General features: G+C 35.6%; 2 protein-coding genes across 10 annotated transcripts; one reads left to right on the top strand and one right to left on the bottom strand.

Moving 5' to 3' along the window:
* Positions 1 to 6,735: 6,735 nt before the first annotated feature.
* On the top strand, positions 6,736 to 10,749 carry LOC103503036 (E3 ubiquitin-protein ligase RZFP34). 2 transcript variants are annotated; one of them, XM_008467194.3, is made up of 12 exons: positions 6,736 to 7,036; positions 7,144 to 7,231; positions 7,347 to 7,406; positions 8,475 to 8,507; positions 8,611 to 8,688; positions 8,909 to 8,952; positions 9,073 to 9,113; positions 9,220 to 9,302; positions 9,391 to 9,482; positions 9,727 to 9,796; positions 9,903 to 9,944; positions 10,244 to 10,749. In XM_008467194.3, exons 1-12 carry the CDS (start codon positions 6,897 to 6,899, stop codon positions 10,403 to 10,405), a joined length of 933 nt encoding a protein of 310 aa, XP_008465416.1. In that variant the 5' UTR covers positions 6,736 to 6,896; the 3' UTR covers positions 10,406 to 10,749. The 2 variants fall into 2 exon arrangements, with proteins under 2 accessions (XP_008465416.1, XP_008465417.1); XM_008467195.3 differs by lacking the exon at positions 7,347 to 7,406 and having other exon boundaries at positions 6,742 to 7,036.
* Positions 10,750 to 13,678: 2,929 nt separating this feature from the next.
* Positions 13,679 to 18,766, bottom strand: LOC103503034 (protein SOSEKI 3). Of its 8 annotated transcripts, none has more exons than XM_051091776.1 (8): positions 18,423 to 18,766; positions 17,345 to 17,431; positions 17,048 to 17,280; positions 16,893 to 16,962; positions 16,615 to 16,736; positions 15,558 to 16,434; positions 14,310 to 14,611; positions 13,679 to 14,202 (listed from the first exon to the last, which is right to left on the bottom strand). In XM_051091776.1, the coding sequence occupies exons 3-8, from the start codon at positions 17,235 to 17,237 to the stop codon at positions 14,177 to 14,179; spliced, it is 1,587 nt and encodes a 528-aa protein (XP_050947733.1). In that variant the 5' UTR covers positions 17,238 to 17,280; positions 17,345 to 17,431; positions 18,423 to 18,766; the 3' UTR covers positions 13,679 to 14,176. The 8 variants fall into 8 exon arrangements, with proteins under 8 accessions (XP_050947733.1, XP_050947731.1, XP_050947734.1 ...); XM_051091774.1 differs by having other exon boundaries at positions 17,345 to 17,382; XM_051091777.1 differs by lacking the exon at positions 18,423 to 18,766 and adding an exon at positions 17,766 to 18,396 and having other exon boundaries at positions 17,345 to 17,382.
* Between the last annotated feature and the right edge of the window lie 861 nt (positions 18,767 to 19,627).

The following is a 19,627-nucleotide window of genomic DNA, read 5'->3' as shown; positions in this document are numbered from 1 at the left end:
GTAATCTTTATTTTGGAAAATTATGTTTTAATATGGAAAACTTATATAACAGACCGTAAATTATTTACTATTCCTCTCACAAAGTTTAAAGGTAATCATTTTTTAAATATTTTAGATTTGTTTTTCCATTTTTTTTCTTCCTTGCCATTCGTCTTCTTCTTATTATTTCGTCTTCACCGTGTTCCCTGCGATTTCGTCTTTCTTTCTATCATTTTTCTTATTTTTCAATTCTTTATTTATGTCGTTTAATATTTCTATTGTTTTTCTTCTTTTCCTCGTCGTTTTTTCGCTTCGATTTTTTTCCATCGTCTTTCTACTTTTCCTCTTTGCGATTTCTTTCCATCGTCTTTTTTTTACGCGTTTACATTTTGGTAACCAAATCTAAACGACTATGTATAAGATTGTGTACAATAAAATAGCAAAATCTAAAAGATCGGGTATAAAGAATCTTGAAAAAAATCATTTAGATTGGAGTAGCCAAATGTAAACGATCGTTTAAAAAAAGTAAACGATCCTATAACAAAATTAAACGATGAAATTGAAAAGATAAATTGTAGCCATATCTAAACGTCGCGTATAAATTGTAGCCATATCTAAACGATCGCGTTGTAACCATATGTAAACGATCGTGTATAAATTATAGTCATATGTAAACGATCGCGTATATATTGAACCATATCTAAACGATCCATATCTAAACGATCGCGTATCAAACAATAACCAAATCTAAACGATCGCAAATATATTAAGCGCGCGTTATTGACGGTGTGGTTGACGAGGCATTTTTGGTATTTTACACGATGGGACCCTGAGCTTTTTTCGTTTTTGGAATTGTTCTATAGAGTGTAAATATTTGCCGTTTTTTTTATATTTTTGAAAAGATCCCTTTTAATATAAAGTATAGTTTAATTCCAAGTTTTTAAAATGTATTATTTTAGTCTAAAAAAACAAGTTTAAATGGTTTTTGCTTACTCTACTTTTCGAAATTTGATAGGTTTAGAGCTACTTGTAATCAACATGGCAAAGTTGAAAATGTTAAAGTTTAAATTTAATGTTTTAAAATACTATTTAACAATTTAAAGAAAGAAAACTTAAATACAAATTGATATGATATGTACAAATTTTTTCTTTCTCAACCATACATGATTGGTTATGAACGATATCAGTGGTGTTTGTTGAACTCGACAAATACATACATATACATACACTTATAATCATGTCTCATCTTAAAGGATTGTATCTTTATGATGTCAATTGTACATATTAAAATCACTGGATGAGTTGCGTGGGTAAGAGATTGTATCTTTAGGATTTTACTTTCTGTTTCCTATTTAATCTCTCACGCCTTTCAATTGCCTTTCTTTAGTCTGCCTTGGGACGATGGTGTGCCTATTCTCCTTGTCCACAGGGTACCTTTGTTTCCAGACGACATCTAGAGCTCCAACCGAATTCTTGATCTTGGGTGCATTCCGCCATTTTCTCCCTTTCTTTTCTGTACAATGGATCCACCGCTAGTTAGTTGGACTCTCTCACTAGACTCTTGAATATGTCATCTGCTTACCTTGCTAGCCCTATAAATAGGCAGGGTTTCTTCCATGGATGGTAGAGTTCTGAAACTTCACTCTGTAAACCTCATGACCAAAGATCTCAGTGATTATGGAAAGCAAACTCGTATTTTCTTTGAAGTAGAGTGCTTCTCTCCTTTCAATCGAGACCTCCTCTCAAATTCTTTAAGCGTCCTACTTCCCCAAAAACTATTCTTCTGAGATACCCTTGTATGGAATATCCTCGCTTATTGATCTTATGCAGAAATCTAGTATCGGTCAACGGTAGGAAACTGGCCTATTACTGGTATCCTTTCAACCACTAACTCTGATTTGCAGGAAAGAATGGGTACCTGACAATGAACTGAAAACGATGTCTCTAATATGAGGCATCGTAGGGAGAATAGAAGGAAGCAGAGCCTCAAGCCAATCTTAAAGCATCCTCTCGGGAGAGCACTCAGACACTTCCACTTTTAGACAACTAAAAAGGTGCTTCAAGCCAAGAAGTGAAGTAGGGAAGGGGTAAGGAGTTTCCTTTTCTCCCTTATGACAACCCTTTTGAAGCTGCTAAGATAGTGGATTTCTTTCTATCTGCTTTGATTCAAGGATTGGTACTTCCTTCCCCAAAGAGAAGGTTATTAAGGATAGCCCCCTAAAAATCTGAGAATCTCTCTTTCTTTTGTAGAGATCAAGAGTATGACCAGTGGAATGCTCCTTCTAAACCTACTTAAGGGAGAAAGCCTATCAATTAGAAAGAAAGATTTAGATGAAGAAAGTTTCAGTTCAACCCCACTTCGCGGAAGGAAAGCCTATCATCAGAATTCAATTCCATAAACGAGTCCGACTATCCTATTGGAAGTCTAGTATATAGGGAGAAAGCCTAGGTGCGCAGCAAGGAGCGAATTTGAACCAAAAAGCCATTCTTCATATACCTAGTAGTGGGATCCCGTTACAGTGCAAAGAAGAAATTCGCTGAGACTGAAAAGAAAAAGAAGATCAAAATAGGATATGTTGTAGAAATACATAATCTTGTGATCCGTGGATGCCTTTATAGAAATACCTTGTCCGGTCTTCCTCCTTCAAGGCTCGAGTGTAGAGGTCTCGACTAAAAGGAGAGAGAAGCTTTTTTTTTTTTAGTACTGCATAGAATATGGGGCACCCCTCGCTTTAATTGCATTTCAAGTGGAAAAAATGGTGCAGCTATTGCCCAAGGGAAGTGGTTGCCTAATCTATTAATCAAAAGAAGAAAGCCTAAAAAAGGAAGGTGGAAAAGACTTTGATTTTACTGGAAGAAAGCCAAATCGCTTCAAACTTCCTTCTTGGATTCAGAGGCTTAGAAGTATATCAAAGATTCAGAGGCTTAGAGGTATATAAAAAGAAAAGGAGGAGCTCTCTTTCCAGTTTCATCCGCGGCAGAAGTAGCAACTTTGGAATGAGATGTCGCTGAGGAAGTTTAATTCGTAGTGTGGCAATTTTAGTTTCATAGGAATTCTCCAGGAAGGGGAACCCCACCTGAGATTGGGGGAGAAAGGGCGAGGCCACGAGAGAGATCACTTAGATTACTTGACCTTTTCAGTAAGCACATAGACAAAGGAAATTGAGTTAGTAATCACTCCCGGTCCGTGGTAGCTTAATTAGTCATTGATTTCTTTTCACCGAAAGGTCAGAGAAAGACTAAGAAGTCACTCTCATGTATCGGCGGATTTAAAGAGGAGATCCCGAACTTGAAGAAAAAGGGAAAAGGAAAAAGGCACGCATTCTGCGGTTAGGAGTCAATCCAAGATTCAATTAAAGGAGAGAGAGAGAGTTGACTTAGTGAGGTTGAGGGACAAACTCCCCAGGCTAGGGACTCCCTACCACTATAAACAAAGGAGATAAACGATATAGGCCGTGCGGTATCGACGACTTGTACAAAGGTGGAGGCTCCATAAGGAGTTGACGAGACCCACGGAAGAAAATGTTATATTTCATAAATCAGTCTGACTATCCATAGAAAGATGATGAAATTAAGAAGAGACCAAAGGCTCTCAGAAATTGAGAAGACTGGGAAGGAGATAGAAAAGTGCAAGATAAGCTTTCGAGGTATTTATATGCTTGACTTCGAGGGGAAGGGGAAGCAGCTATCCCAAGAGGAATGAATAGGACGAAAGAAGAATCAAAAGAGCCATAATTCATGAGTGGAGTTAGAATGAGAAGGAGAGGTTATGTAGGAGCTCGATTTTTTTAGAGGGAGGACGAGAAGAATTTGAGGAAGATCAATCGAAATGAGATCTTTCATAGGTTCAGTGACTATGAGATCTTGCGAAAGAGGTTAGAAGAGAGTTCGCTATTGGTCGAAAGTAGCTTTCTTGTATCCTTCTTCCTAAGCACTATGATCTCTTTCAATCGACAACATAAGAACTCATCCCTCGGCTCTCTCGATAGGTGTCGAAAGCTGTCTCCGTTTTGGATTTTTCTAATTGGATTTTATAGGCTAACCTTAACGCCTATATTCTCTTTCATTCTGTCATGCCAATCATTAAGAAAGAAGAAGTACTATAATCAATGAATAAGGCTCCATAGGAGTTTAGAAGGAGTTGACAGCTGTAATTACTAAAGCACCTAAAGCTCTTACAACAAACTTTCGAAACCTTAACAAGAAATACTACTGCCACAACCACAGACTCTGACGGAGGCTTCTGCTTCTTTGGGGCTAACTTCTCAATATTCTTTGACCCTTATTTTTGAAGAATCCTACTCTTAACCCAAGTGGCCCATCTCGCTACGACAACTCATATTGCATTGAGCATCTAGACCCCTTATAATCTTTGCCTCCTATAAGTTAAGGAGTGCAACAAAAAGAGGAGTTTCTTTTTTGAAAAGTCTAACTAACATTAGTATGGGGCAAAGCCAAGCGACTCTTATATAAGAGATAAGGATGAATCCTTCGGAGAGAGTGCAAAGTTCAAGTCTTCATTCCTTACCGCAGGAAGTTCGAATGACCGGGTTATGATCTTAGTTCATCGTTCTACCCGATTTCTTTTCATTTCGATCATGAAAGATAAGATTCTAATTCTTTGATTGTGAGACTCAAAAACCTAATTTATGGATAGCTTGATCGAATTCAATTCCCTTTAAGAGTCTAAACCTCTGCTCCATGGCGGCTAGGTCCGCATGAGTAACTGGCGCAGCCGGGTCAGGGGCTTGGGCTACAGGCTGCACCTCAGGCTGAACGCGTCCTACTCCCCTTCCTCGGCCTCCTCGGCCACCCCTACGTGCACCTCTCCTGGGCGGCATTTCCCTAACAACCACCAACGATCCCTTTCGTCAATAAATGGTAATTGGATTTGCAGTTTAACTTAGGTAAGGTAATGCATGTAGAGTTATACATATACTTTCATGGGAGCGTACCTGACGAGCGGCAAGGATCATTTCAGCCATAAGGACACAAAACACACTCACATTATAAGCCAGTCTACAGAACCTAAAACTTAGGCTCTGATACCAACTGTAACGACCCAACTTTCCGGACTAAGCTGAGGTCACTACCAAATACCAAAACTCGACCATTCAACATAAAATTTAAAACGGACCAGTTACGATTCATTAAAAGCATTAGAAACATTACAAAAAGACAGTTTCGGGCCCTATTTTAAATCAATCATAAAAGTCTCAAATAAAAACTCAAGTTATCAGTTCAAAATCACAAGTCAAATATTCTGACAAAATACATAGCGGAAGCGATAAGAAAACCATACGCGTCCATATGGCCTTCACGCGTCCTTCCTGCCTCTCGTCGGTCTGCCCCTCGCTGTGCCCTTACCTGAAAAGTTAAAGAAGAGAAAAGGGTGAGTATAAACATACCTAGTAAGGGACCCACTACTGGGCCCGTTAGGGGACAACAGTTAACTTCCTATTCGGGGGTACCCTACATAACAGTCTAGTGGTTCCGTAGAACGCACATATCAGTCTAGTGCTCCCGAAGGATGCACATATCAGTCTAGTGCTCCCGAAAGATGCACATATCAGTCTAGTGCTCCCGAAGGATGCACATATCAGTCTAGTGCTCCCGAAGGATGCACATATCAGTCTTGTGCTCCCGAAGGATGCACACATCAGTCTAGTACTCCCGAAGGATGCACATATCAGTCTAGTGCTCCCGAAGGATGCACATATCCGTAAGGCACACTACCCCATAGATGAAGCTAACCGTTACCCCTCAGTCCATACTAAACCGTCTACAACAGTCACACCCCAACGGCATTCATATTACAATTCCGCCATAGGTTTTGTCAGTCAGATAGTATAGGTTTAAACAACTACACCCTCAGTTGCTATACGCATCACCAATTCGCACACCATTAGGGAAAACCCTAGACCCAATCAACTAACCAACCAAAACCGGACTCACTGTCCTTCCCCGTCCAAACTCCATGATCAACATCCAGACCAATGATTACTACATACTGAACCGTAACTTCAAGGTCCATCAACATAAAATCCCAATCTACAGTTAGCAGTCACAGTACCTTTACATCAGACAAAATATAATAACAGTGCTTAACAGTCAACACACATACAGTTATTCAGTACAGTCACTAACGTGTAATCCCCTGTGGATTACTACGTTTTCGGCCTCGATCCGAGGTCCAGTAGTAGGAAAACCCTTACCTGATACTCGGTTATGCCCCTCGATCGAATCCACGCTCAACGGATCAACCTAAACGAAAACACAAAGGTTTTAGTTGATGACTCTAGTAGAAGTCGTTTTAAAAGGTCCGAAACGACACCCGTTGACTTACCCAAGGAAAGGAAAGTTATTAGGGGTGTAAGAATAACCCGAACAACCCAATAACCTGAACTACCCAACCCATATTATATGGGTTGGGTTGGGTTAGTTTAAAATGTGGGTTGGGTTGGGTTAAAAATTTTGGTTTTTTTCGGGTTGGGTTGGGTCTCGAGTTGGGGGTTGAAAAATTCGGGTCAACCCAACCCAACCCGAATTAATAATTTTTATATATATTTATTTATATTTATATTATAGATATTTTATTATTTATCTAATATTTATGGATAATGTTTAAAATGTTAAACTTTATGGATATTTGAAACTTTAAATTTATAGATGTTTGAAACTTTGGATATGAGTGTTTATCGACATCGTACAACAATTTTAAATCGTACAAACATCAAGAATGAAAAAATAATAATATCGTTTTCATCGTCTCGGTACATTCACCGGCGCGTAGAAAAGTAACAGCGAAATCCCGAAAGTACCCTTGCTGACGGTTTAAACCCCACCCCAGCTCCTCTCCGCACTACAAATCTTTGTATAACATAAGCCAACCAATTTTCTCTCCGCTTCATAATACAATGGACATTCATATTCAGGCTTCATTATCTTCTTCTTCTTCTTCTTCTTCTTCTTCTTCATCATCATCATCATCCATTGAATCTACAGTTTCAGAACCCCATAATACATATGCAGAGGATCGGGAATCTGGGAATTTCGGGTTTGTTTCTATTTCTGTTTGAAAAATGTTGAGATCTACGTTTTGGGTTTTCAATTTGGGTTTTATCTCTTGTTTAATTTCTCAAATTTAGATTTTTTGTGGTTTAGGTGCTTGCATTATCGAAGGAGATGTAAGATTAGAGCGCCCTGTTGTGATGAGGTCTTTGATTGTAGGCATTGTCATAATGAAGCTAAGGTTTTATTATTATTATTCTTTTTTTAAGTGTTGGTTGTTTTTATTATGTTTTGGTAATTGATTTTGGTGTTGGAGTTTTCTTTTTATCTTCTTATTCTTCTGTTGATTTGATTAGAACTCACTTGAATTGGAAACTCTTGATCCACATGATGTTCCTCGCCATCAAATTCAGAAGGTTTTCTTTACTCTCATTTTATGTTCTTCAAAATTTTAGGTTTCGTTTTGATATCCATTTAAGTCTCGTTGGTAACAATTTTGTTTTTGGTTTCCTGTTTATAAATGTCTGCTTGTTTTCTCCTGGATTTTGTACTCTGGTTCTCAGATTTACTTCTAAAGAATTGTTTAATTCTTAGTTAAATTCTAGAAACAAAAATAAGTTATGGAAAGCTTACTTTATTTAGTTTTCAAAACTTTGGCTTGGTTTTTAGGGGAAAAATATTATGTGGAATTGGCCTTTATTAGCTTAAATTTAAAAGAACCAAATACTAAAACGTGAGTAGTTTATCCAACAAGGTCTTACTTTTTAGTTTTTGGTTTTTTAAAAATTTGTTTATAATTTCTTAAAATTTTTACGTTCTTACAGAAATATTTGAATTCATAGCTAAAATTTTAAAAATATATAACTTTTTTTTTGCTTGAATTTTGTGAGAACTCCATATAAGTAGAAATAGTCAATGTTTTTAAACATAATTTTCAAACCAAAAATAAAAAACCAAAAGGTTATGAAATGAGAACTTTAATTTTCTTTCCACCAGGTCTGTTCTTGATTTGATTTCTATGTTCAATGATTCGATCTGCACTAGATGGCATTGTAGATCTTTAATCAATCTGAGTTGGGGAAATTTGAAAAAGCGACTTTATTTCTGGTGGGTGGTAGTTTTGGCATTATTGAACTTTTAGAAAAGCTTGAACATTACTTACGTAGATGGTATTTCCATAGAACCATAACTTACTTCTGAAGCAAACCTGTTACTTTTCAAAACAAAAAAAGCGCCACCATAAAGTTTCATCAGTTGTGCATAATGCATGCCTTTATATGAGTCTTTGTGCCTTTTGTACAAACTTGAAAAGTAGTCCATTTTAACACCCGTCCAAAGTGGACAATATCTAATCATTTTAGAGTATGTGGGGTTGGCATTGTTGTCCTAATGTTCTTTAAGCTAGACTAGACTACTTGAAGAAACTGTTGAATCTTATCTCTTCTACTAACTGATTGTATGTTGTCTTTTATTGCACCATGCAGGTTATTTGTTCCTTGTGTGATACAGAACAAGATGTGAGTTCCTTGAGAATGACATTGTAATTGAAACACACTAAGAAACAACTTTAAATGGGTATAATTACGATTAACTTGTTGAATTCTTTTTTATTTCAAGCAGGTTCAGCAGTACTGCTCGAACTGTGGAGTCTGTTTTGGGAAGTACTTCTGCAGCATATGCAGATTCTTTGATGATGACGTGAGTGAGGACATATTGGGAATGCCTCTCGAATTGCTTAAAAGCAATGTTTATGCAAAACATTTTTTTAAACGCTTAAAAAACCGTTCTTAAGAGCCTTCTAATCATCAACTGTAGTATTTCATGTTTCTGCTGAAATTTTGACTCGCTGAGAAACATTCTCCTAGTCAACCTTGAGGCTACGTTTGCTTTCTAATTGCTTCAGTTTGATCCCTTTCAGGTTTCAAAAAGTCAATATCATTGTGATGAATGTGGAATCTGTAGGTATGAGTTCTTCAAACTCTGTGAAATGAACTTAAATTCAAGAACTTTCTTCTTAAAATATGATAATAACGATAATAATGATTATGCTTATCAGTATGTTATCTTTATTCTATTTTGTAGGACTGGAGGGAAGGAAAATTTCTTCCACTGTAAGACATGTGGTGAGTGATGGACAAAACTCAAACTCAAAAACTGAACAGCTAAACGAATAAAATAGTTATAAGAAGGTCAAAAATAACATCTGCCTTCTTGCAATGTTTGTCGCAGGATGTTGCTATTCAAAATTAATGAAAGATGGTCATCGTTGCATCGAGCGAGCAATGCATCATAGCTGCCCTGTATGCTTTGAGGTAAGGAAAGTTGATGCACAATTATCTTTTGTTAATGCCTATAGGTCGAACAATAATTGATTCAATATGTCCAAATTCTTCAATGCAGTTTCTATTTGACACAACAAAAGACATCAGTGTCTTACCTTGTGGCCATACCATACATTTGGAATGTGCAAAGGAGATGGAATCGCATTTCCAGTAAGTACATCACACTTCAAATGCTTTTAACCTTAGGATATTACGATGGAGCTCCACAAAAATTTGCATACGACACTCCAAAAGCAGTTGAAAATGAAACCATAATCGAACTTTTATGAGTCGTTTCCCTTGATCTCGTTTGAAATGATCCGGGTGCAAGGTCAAGAAGTATAAATATCTTTGTCTATGATTGTGTAGAAGATGATTTATAATAGTGGTTACAATGTGTTTTATTTTCATTCAGGTACTCTTGCCCCGTCTGCTCAAAGTCAATCTGTGACATGTCTAGGTTGTGGGTAAAGCTTGATAAAGTGGTAAATCATATTATATTACTTATTTTCATAATTTCCTCACAGCATAATGTGAACTAAGAAATCATTCATCAATATCTTGATTTCTTTTCTTAAACTATAAATGCAGATTGCTTCAACTCCGATGCCTGATATATATAAAAACAAGAAGGTAACACCCTTTCAACAATGCTCTCAACTTTCTAGTTTTAACATTCTACTTGTTCTTAAGAGATTTAAAGAATAGAATCAATTTCTCTTTCATGCTATTGCTTAAATCTGAAAACAAAACATTAGAGCATACTGATTCTGATTGAAATGAAATTCAAAAATGAAGATTAGAGGTCAAAATGCTATAAAAAACATCTCATGAAGTATGAAGAAAATGTACCAACTGGTGAATCTTTAGGCAAATGGAGAGAGGGAATTATAAATCTTGGTCATGACATTACTCTGCATAAATACAAGCAGGTGTGGATTCTATGTAATGACTGTGGTGCAGAAGGTGAAGTTCAATTCCATGTGGTAGCTCATAAATGCTTGGATTGCAACTCCTACAACACCAAACAAACAATTGGAAGAAGACGTACTGCTTCTTGCTCATCCACAACTGTTCCTGAGATAGTGAGTTAGACTTTTCTACCAAAAGAAGATTCAAAGAAAGAAATTCTCGATAAGATCTTTACTTGATTAGGATCTGTTCTATAGATTATATAGTTATGTCATTGAGTTCTACCAAGAAATTCTTGGTCTTGCTCGCCATGATGTGGTTGCCCTTCCCATAACTACATTCGTTGCTTCAATAAAAATGAGCTCTAAAATCCAATGGTTATAGGAGAGTTAACCATAATAAGACTACTGCACCTGATAGGTTTTGGTCATATGGTTCTACATTATTCCACCTGGCATGTGTGTATATAGAAATTTTGTTGGACTTAAATGGTTTAAGGTTCCATTTGGCTTTTGTGTTTTTGTTCTTTTATGTTTTTCTAGCATGTTAGGCCAAATTATCAAGATATAATGTGGATATGTCCCACATTCAATAAGAGAATATAATTGAAAAGTTTTAAATATATTGGAACAACTAAATAAGGAATGTTTGAGAGAGATTTTATTACCAATAAAATTAGGTTTAAGTCTTTTAATTAGTGTTTGTTTGTTTATTTTTAGTTTTTTTTTTCAAAATCTTTTTATTATCTATTAGCATATTTATCATAAACTTTGGAAACAAATTTATATATTATATTTTCTCAAAACTCAATATATAGTGATTAAAATAGTATTTATCTTAAAATTTCTTGTGCATATTATTGTTTAAAAATCAACTTTATCATTTAATTATTGGAAACTTATTTAATGTTTGGATTTATTATTTAGAAAAAGAACATTTTTTATACAACCAAAAATGATCTTAGAATGAATGAGAAAGACGACAGTAGCATGTGGTTGGACAACTTTGTCATGTTCTCTACGATTGTTGATTGGGTAGAGATTAAATCCATAGAGACATGTTTATTCCTTATTACTTTTTCTTTGAAAGCATCGTATAACTGTTCAACCAATTCAAAGAGACATGTCTCTCTCTCACTGCCTATATCTACAATGGATAGCACTTAGAGCCTTTAATTAGAGATCGGTCGGAGCAAAAAGTTAATTATTATAGCCTTAAGTTTTTATATTTAAATTATAATAGTTTGTGTTTAAATTGAAGATTATTTTAGTTTAGGTTATAATAGTATGTTTGAAGTATTAACTAGTTTAGTTTGAGAAGAAAATAGTAAACAATATAAAAAAAAATGAGGAACGTAAATTAGTAAAAATTGTAACAAATAGTAAATACTATAAATGGAGAATTTTGAAATAATGTTGATTATAGTTAATTGGGAAGTACAAAACAATATTTATCGTAAAAAAATATGGTTATTGTAATATTGAATAATCTTTGCCCCAAACACCCCTAATTGTGTATCAACAATTTTAAAAAATTGCAAATAACAAATATAACAAAACTTGCACGGGGTTGGTCTTATAACTAATAAACTCTTATTAACAACTTAATATAACTATATAATCTATCACTAGATCATGAGAGCATATCCTAAATTTTATTGTATTTACAAACTATTTTCATGTTATAAAATGATATTTTCTTTCCACACCTCTTAAGAGACATTTTTATGATGTATGCACAACGGCCTAAAGAAAAAGATGTAAATGTTGTACTATGTTAAGTACAACAACCTAACAAGAAAGATGTATATGTTGTGTCATTATGTTAGGTCTAATAAGTTCGTGTTAAAAGGTTTGTGGAGACACACAACCCCGTTGTTATAATAGATTACAAAAACCACAAACAGTTTTCGAATCTCCTTAACCTAGCTCATCTGCACAATGAAGTACTAAATACAATACCTTTTTTAATAACAAATTGAAACCACTCATAAAGAATAATGATATTTGTAATTAAATCCTCCAACTTTCAAAATTAAATGTTAAGCTCTCAAACTCATCCAAATTCTATCATTAAAACCTCAAACTTATGTAATTGTATAAATAGCATTTATTATATAAGTTCAATATTCAAATTTTATTATTTGTTGGCTCAACTTTTACGATTATTATAAGTTTGGTGATCCTATGAGCTCAATTGTTGGTGTGAAATGGAAAATTGCCAATTTTCTAATTGAAGTAGGAAATTGGCTCCAATTGCTAACATCATCATTCCTCTCTTTCTTTCTTTCTTTTTTTTTAAAAAAAGAATGCACCATCATCATTATATTCTCACGGTGTTTTATCCATTCAAAAATTAGAGAGCAGGGAGAAGACGAGATGTACATGAAGAGATGAAAACTAACTTAACTTATATACCAAATCCAATACTCTGCCTCTTTTATTAAAAAAGATTAAATTAAAACCATTTTTTGAAAAAAGAAAAGAGAATTGTCACATAATAATGTTGTATCGAGATAGATAGGTGTAATGGGTTGCAGCAAGTGGCAAGTTAAGTATTTTCCTTCCATTCATTACAATAAAGTGATAACTATAATTGGTACCGTGAAACATTTATTATGTCTATCGACCCTACAAAATTATTGTTATTATTATTATTATTTCACTCTTTCAAACTTTTTCCTTCTCTCTATCTTACTTTCATTATTGTCAAGAAAAAGAGAAATGCAACGACAGAGAAGCAAAATAAAAAAATCAATTAAATAATAATAATAATAATAATAATAATAATAATAATAATAATAATAATAAAACAGGAAGAGTGAAACTGAAAAATCAACTCAAATTACAACACAAAAGATTTGAAATATTAACATTCAAAAGGTTTTTTGAGTGCAGTACGACAATATAGTGTTAGCTAAAAAAAAGTTCTACGGTCTACGCAGTTTCCATTATCCTGACATAGCTGTCGTTTACACTTTGTATGAGCCCTATGTATTTTGCATTTAAATCTCTGTTCAAATAATGCATCTTTTTACCTTTATACTTTAGCCTTAAATACAGTAAAGGACAGAATGCCTATTGCAACTATCACTACTCAATTCAGAAGAAAAAAGCTTTCATAATTCATACAAACAGACACACAAAGCAGAGCCAGAGCTGAAAATCTACTCAGGCTTAAATTTAGACCTAAAACCCTCACGGTTTCCAAGGCTTCTCACACGTGAAGCCAAGTTTCTTTTGTTCTAGGAAGGAACAGATTTCTCCATTCTAGATAAAACATTTAAAAGGGTATCTCCTAAAATAACCCAAATGAGGCTTTTGAGGAGACTCATGTCTCTTATTGCTTTGAAGAGAGCAAACCAATGTTTCTTAAAGGATTCGTAACTCGTTTCATTCAAACCATTTCCAGGCATTTTTACGGAATCGAGTTGACTTGTTTTAGGCTTCCAGAGAGAAGTAAATAATTATAAATAATATATTAAAAGGGGTGACACTCTTCCCTAGCCTTTTTTTTTTCTTTTTTTTTGTTACAGATTCTGCCTGCAGGAACTATTCTAAAGCTAAAGAAGGGATCATCAAAAGAAGGGATGGTAACTGTAGTTTAAAGCAAAGTTACAATTTTATCATTTAATATTTAGCTGACCTGACAAGCAAAAGCCAACCAACTCAAAAAATCTCTGACTTGGTCCAAGGCCAAACTGCGCGCCCCTCTTCTAGCTGAAGACTGTTGGTTTTCCCCCTTTTTACACTTGAGAGATATACAGAATCACCAAGGCCCCACCAACAAATTATCAACATCAATTGAATTTCGATGTAGATCTGATCAAAAGTAAGATCTTGGAGGGAACGAGCTTTTTCAACTTGGCCGAAAGATGAGGCATCCATTGGTTGTTCATAATGTGCTCTAAGTACTGCCAACATCCGTGGTATTGCAAGTCGATTTCGACCAGATTATAACCCGAGCTCCTGAAGCAAGCCTGTGAAAAAAGAATTGAACTAAATGTCAACAAAGATTGCACCAACGTGGTGGCTAAAGAGCGCCACCTTCAGAATCTATCAAGAAAATTGTGAATCTGCACTCAACTTTCTTCGATCTTGATCACATCCTCTTCCTCTTCTCGAAAGGAATCTAGCTTCTTAGACTGTTTCCTTCCGGAGAAAGGCTCTGTAATCCTTTTGCTGCTATCATTGGAGGTAGTAGGGCTTATGTTCCGAGAGCTATCAACGCCATCAGAAGAAGTTCTTGGTCTATCAGAAGAAGGAGACTTCATTGGCTCGTTGCGTGTCTGCTTGCTTAGTGAAGCTTTAATAGCCCGGGGAATGCACTTGGAGCGACTAGAGGTTGCCTGATCCTTGTCTTCAGTTGAACTCAATTGCTTACATGTCCTGTAGTATTAGCTTATGTAAGTCATAACTAACTTGGACTGCAAATATTGTGAAGAAATAACCACGCATATCCCATAAACTGACTTTTAATGTGTATTGTACAAGACAAAATAAGTAAACACCGATATACATAAAATATAATGGTGGCAACCAAATCTAGCTGCTGGCATACATATACACACAAAACATGAAGTACAAACGTCTATTTGAAAGATACAAAAGGTTCATATTCTATTGTGGCAAGCTATGATGGTGATATCCATGTAAATTTTCACATTCGTCATCTGATCAACTAAAGCCAATTAGATAAGTCCCAAAATCTTCATTTTATGGGCAGAGCAGAGAAGCAGGTGAAAGCAGCCATAACAGTGAGATCTTAATCATTAAACAGAGATGAAGCTTCAAAGGATCTACTAACATTAACATGAGAAACAAGGTCAAAAAGTAACAGTAAGAAGACACGAGAATTTTTCCCCTATCTATTATGCACTACTTCAAAATGTAAAAGAACATGACAGAGATGCTGGTTCACCAGTCTTGGCTAGCTAAGTCTGCATAATCTCTCTTCAAACTTTAAGCTTTATACAGCACAAAATTGTAGCATACAAATTTTATACTTTTTAACATCCTATTAAATTGGACAAAGAAAATAAGCCGACAGAAAATAGTGCAGGCATGGATCAAGGGTTCCATCAATCAAAACAACTAGTCTTCAGCATGTTACACTGAACAATTAGGTCCCCTGTCCACTAAATCATGGTAACGGTTATTTTTCTCCAATTATGTCACTGCCTTAATTGAGCAAGCTTGATCATTGTTATCACATAAGCCATGAAAGGCACAAAGTATATGAGGAGAATTGAAGACAAATAAAAATAATAAATTGCTTCAAATTTGTGGATGTTAGAATATTTAACATTAGTAAAATATATGAACATAAAAGAACCTGTCAGCATTGTATGAAGATGATCGTTTTAGAGTTGACAGCCCATCCGCTTGCAGCATTTTAGTCTCGATCAAGCTACCACTGAAATATTCCTTGTCTTCCAACCTCAAGCCCATCATCCTAGGATTCTCAGACAGGCAGTTGAGTTCTCCCAACATCACTGTAGTAGAGAATAATGGAGAGGGAAACTTGGTGTGAGAAAACCTTGGCTTGTACGATGGAATGAGTCCGAAACTGTGATCCTTGACTGATATTGATCCACAGGATATAAGTTGCATTAACACATTTGTAGCCTTGAGTCTTGCATTGGTTGGCATCCGAATTTCTTCTTCTTCAAGAATCCTAAAGCTGTTGATTTTACTGGCATCAGCTCTGATAAGAGACTCTAACGTTTCAGTTTTCCCACCTGAGGAGGAAGCACTAGAGGACAATGTGGGCGGAGAAACTGAATCCTGAGGAGCATCGTAGTTTTTCTTTTGATTTGAAGCCGCATTGTTAAGAATCTGGCTACAATCTAGTTCTAGGGACCCATCATCCGTTGAAACTCCCCTTGTACAAGTTTCTCGTGTTTTAGGTCTGCTAATATTTTCTTCAGTCTGAGTCGATGCATCAGACAAGCCATCAGTCTTGTACACCTTGTATTCTGTCAAGCTAAGACAACCACCCCATGAATTCTTTCCACCTCCAGAATCTGGAGACATGCTTGATGAACCAGGCCGAAGGACAGACAGCGAGAGGTCATCTTCTTGAGAATTTTTCATTTCTTTTCCGGTCATGCTTGATGACGATGAAGAATCGTCCTGACTCTGGGAAGATGCTGGATCAGGTAATTGCTTCAGTGGCTGAATATTCACATTGCCAATGGAGCTGAAATGGTCTGTGAAACACATCTAACTTTCAATTTTCTTTCAACACTTTTTTACCACGAGAAATAGAACAAAATAATCACCCGTGAGTTTCTTTCCCGGTTTAGTTTCTCAAGTTATGTCAGATGTGAATTTAAACCCCCGATTATGTATGTCTTCAAAACCTTTTACCTTAATTTTTTTTTACTAACCTTTACTAGAAGTGGACTCTTCAAACAGCTCGGAGCCTTTGAGAACGTACTCATTTCCGTGAGCCGGAAGAATTAGGTCATCTTCACAGAGATCATGCCAAACAAATCCATTCTTGTAGCTTCTGCACAGTTAGGCCCAACACATTGCACTATAAGAATACTGCTATATTTCAACATTTCAGAAACTGAAACATCTGAGTTTTCAGATTATTTCTCTCCAACGTTTATCATACTCCAAAGAGAAGCGAAAGTAAACGTTAATATTGTAAATAATTTACCTCTTACAAGACCAAGAGTATAAGGTAGCCATGCCTCTTCCTCTGAGAACGTTAAGCCTGTTAATCACATCTGGGCAAAAACTACTTTAAAGCATATAAATCCATTGGGACAGGAAGGGCATAACATATTCTTATACATTTCGATTTGGCAATACCTCTCAAGTATAGTCCCTCAGAGGATGAGAGTGGAACTTCCATGAAATGAGGATGCTCCAGCTGCCTATTTCTGCATAGATAGTAAATTACAGGCACCTTCCGAACCTGTAGATATTTGGGCGATTTCTCAGTCCACACCTTAGCCCTCTCGGGACTGAGTTGGTTGTACTTCTTCATTCTCATCTCCATGGCACCTCAATATTCATCAATCCCTCGTCAAAGCGGCTACCAATCTAGCAGATTTGAAGATTTTAGCTTCCTTTGGAACAGTATCACAGAAACCCTGTATGAAACAAGTCGCGATCAGTCAGCCTCGGATGCGTGAAGAAGAGGGCTTTAAGAATACAAATGGCAGAACAAATTGGAAAGTGTCATTGCCAGATCTAAGAACGGAGGAAGAGCAAACTCCAAGTAAGATGCAGCCAAAGTGAAAAGAGGCCAATCATAAAAGGAAAAGAATAAGAATCTTTGATGCGAAGAGAACAAGTAGAGCGTAAAATTGACTGAGAATAGGAGGAAGAAGAAGAAGAAGAAGAAGAAGAAGGAAAGCTCGCCCGCGTTTATTGCTCAATGGTACAGAGACAGCTTAGAAAATTGGGATCATATAAGACGTCGACTTTACAGATAGAGAGAGACGTGGTGACATGGGACTGAGAGGGACGCGACGGAAACGAAACCAGAAGATCTTACGCCTCACCTCATTTTCTGGGGTCTTACCTTTTTGCTTCTTTTTCTACGTTCCTTTTCTCTTTTTTGGCTGATTCTGTGGAACGCCATTAGGTAGCTAGCTTACCTTGCCTAGTTGCCTCTTCTTAAATCTCAATCGCCTTGGAAAAAAATATGTATATACAAAAATCCATTCTTTTTTTCTGTACAAATGTCCAGTAGCTTTGGACTTCTCCTTGGCACCTACTGTACTGTCGGTAAAAATTTAAACTTGAAACAACCAGTCTACTCCACTCCACCAGCGTCAAAACTATGACAGGAGTAGTTGACTGTTGAGAGTGTTAAAATTCAACTCCATTACCATAAGTACACTTTTAAATTATACTTGTTTTGTTTCTACCTTTGGATCCGAAAGAAAATGATGAGTTTTTCTATGCAATGCTTTAAAAAAATGACCATATGGGTATGGATGTACTTCGGATGGATTCTATGAAACCAACAAAATACGGGTAAAAGACCCCAAAACACTTGAATCTGAAAACTTGCAATGCCAAATCAAATGATTAAAAAAGTATGCACACCCACTTTGCTCGAAAATCACCAAAAGAAAAGACAAAAGGATTGTGAAGTATGAAGAGGACTTTTCACAAACACGTTGAGAGCATCGTTTTTGCTCGAAAATAAAAAGAGGGAACAAGAGCAACAAACCCAGATGGAGCAGCGGCGGCGCAAGTCGAGTCACTGAATAATTGTGTTAACAAAGCTTTCCCAACACAATTGCTGGACATAATGGAATAATTGTCAGGAAAGAGGCAGGGCAATGAACAACATGGTGGATACGGCAGGGGGCACGATCGCCTTGAATTTGGGTGCACCCTTTCCTCCAAGGAACCAACCTTCTTGTAGATTCACCTCATTAAATACGCTCAAAATCGTGGGTCATCCCATTTCGCTCTCTTTGAAATTTCAGTGTTGTTTGCGGTGGTTTGTTGTTGCGTACTTTTCTGCTTCTATTCAATTTTCTAGCATAAGCGTCACATATGGCACAATTTGATTAGATGACCATTTCAGTTTCGTCCATCATTCATTTAAATTAATAAAATGTCTAACTTGTGATCAAAATTTATTAATATTTTTTAAAAAAATATATTTAGGAAGTACTTATCTCTTGAAAATTAATTTTGTAATTTAAAATTTTTATTGATGAAATTTACTCCAAAACTTCAATAATGATTAATCTAATCACCCTTGTTAAATTATCCTCTATCATTGATTAAAAATAAGGATATGTTAATAAGGTAAGTCAAATATTTATCCATGTTCACTATAACAATAGTTTTTCATAATTATCATATAGAATATAAATACAACTTTATTGACCCACAACCCATAAAATCTTAACAATATGAAGAAACGTTGTGTTTGTTTGACAATATTTATCCTTTTGTTTCTTGTAATCACTTGGTCAATATTCATTTATTTATTTATAAGAATAACAATCACATACAAATAGAAGCATGGCCGAGCAGATATTTTGATTTCTTCAAAACATATATAGTCAAATTTTCATTTGATTTCTTTAAAACAAAATCATTTGTTATTGGAAAGACAACAAGAAAATTATTTAATACACACACACACATATTATATATATATATATATATATATATATATATATATTATTTTCTTATTCCTTGTTTTTCTTTTGCACCCCACAACTGGGGCAACTCCTACTTAATCATTTTACTCTTTTAAAAAAAAAGCAAAGAGAAAGAATTATTTGTTTTAGATATTGTTTTTTAGTACATTCTAAATTCTAATTATTCGTTTGACAGCTTGGATAGTTAACTTTTTTTTTGCTTCTGTTTTGTTTAAATATTATTGAATTAGTAGTTGTATCTATTTTAAATGTT

This window comes from Cucumis melo, chromosome 11 (genome assembly GCF_025177605.1).
Source record: "Cucumis melo cultivar AY chromosome 11, USDA_Cmelo_AY_1.0, whole genome shotgun sequence".
Lineage (NCBI taxonomy): Eukaryota > Viridiplantae > Streptophyta > Magnoliopsida > Cucurbitales > Cucurbitaceae > Cucumis > Cucumis melo.
The sequence above is the reverse complement of the archived record's forward strand: the minus strand, read 5'-3'. Positions and strand labels throughout refer to the sequence as shown.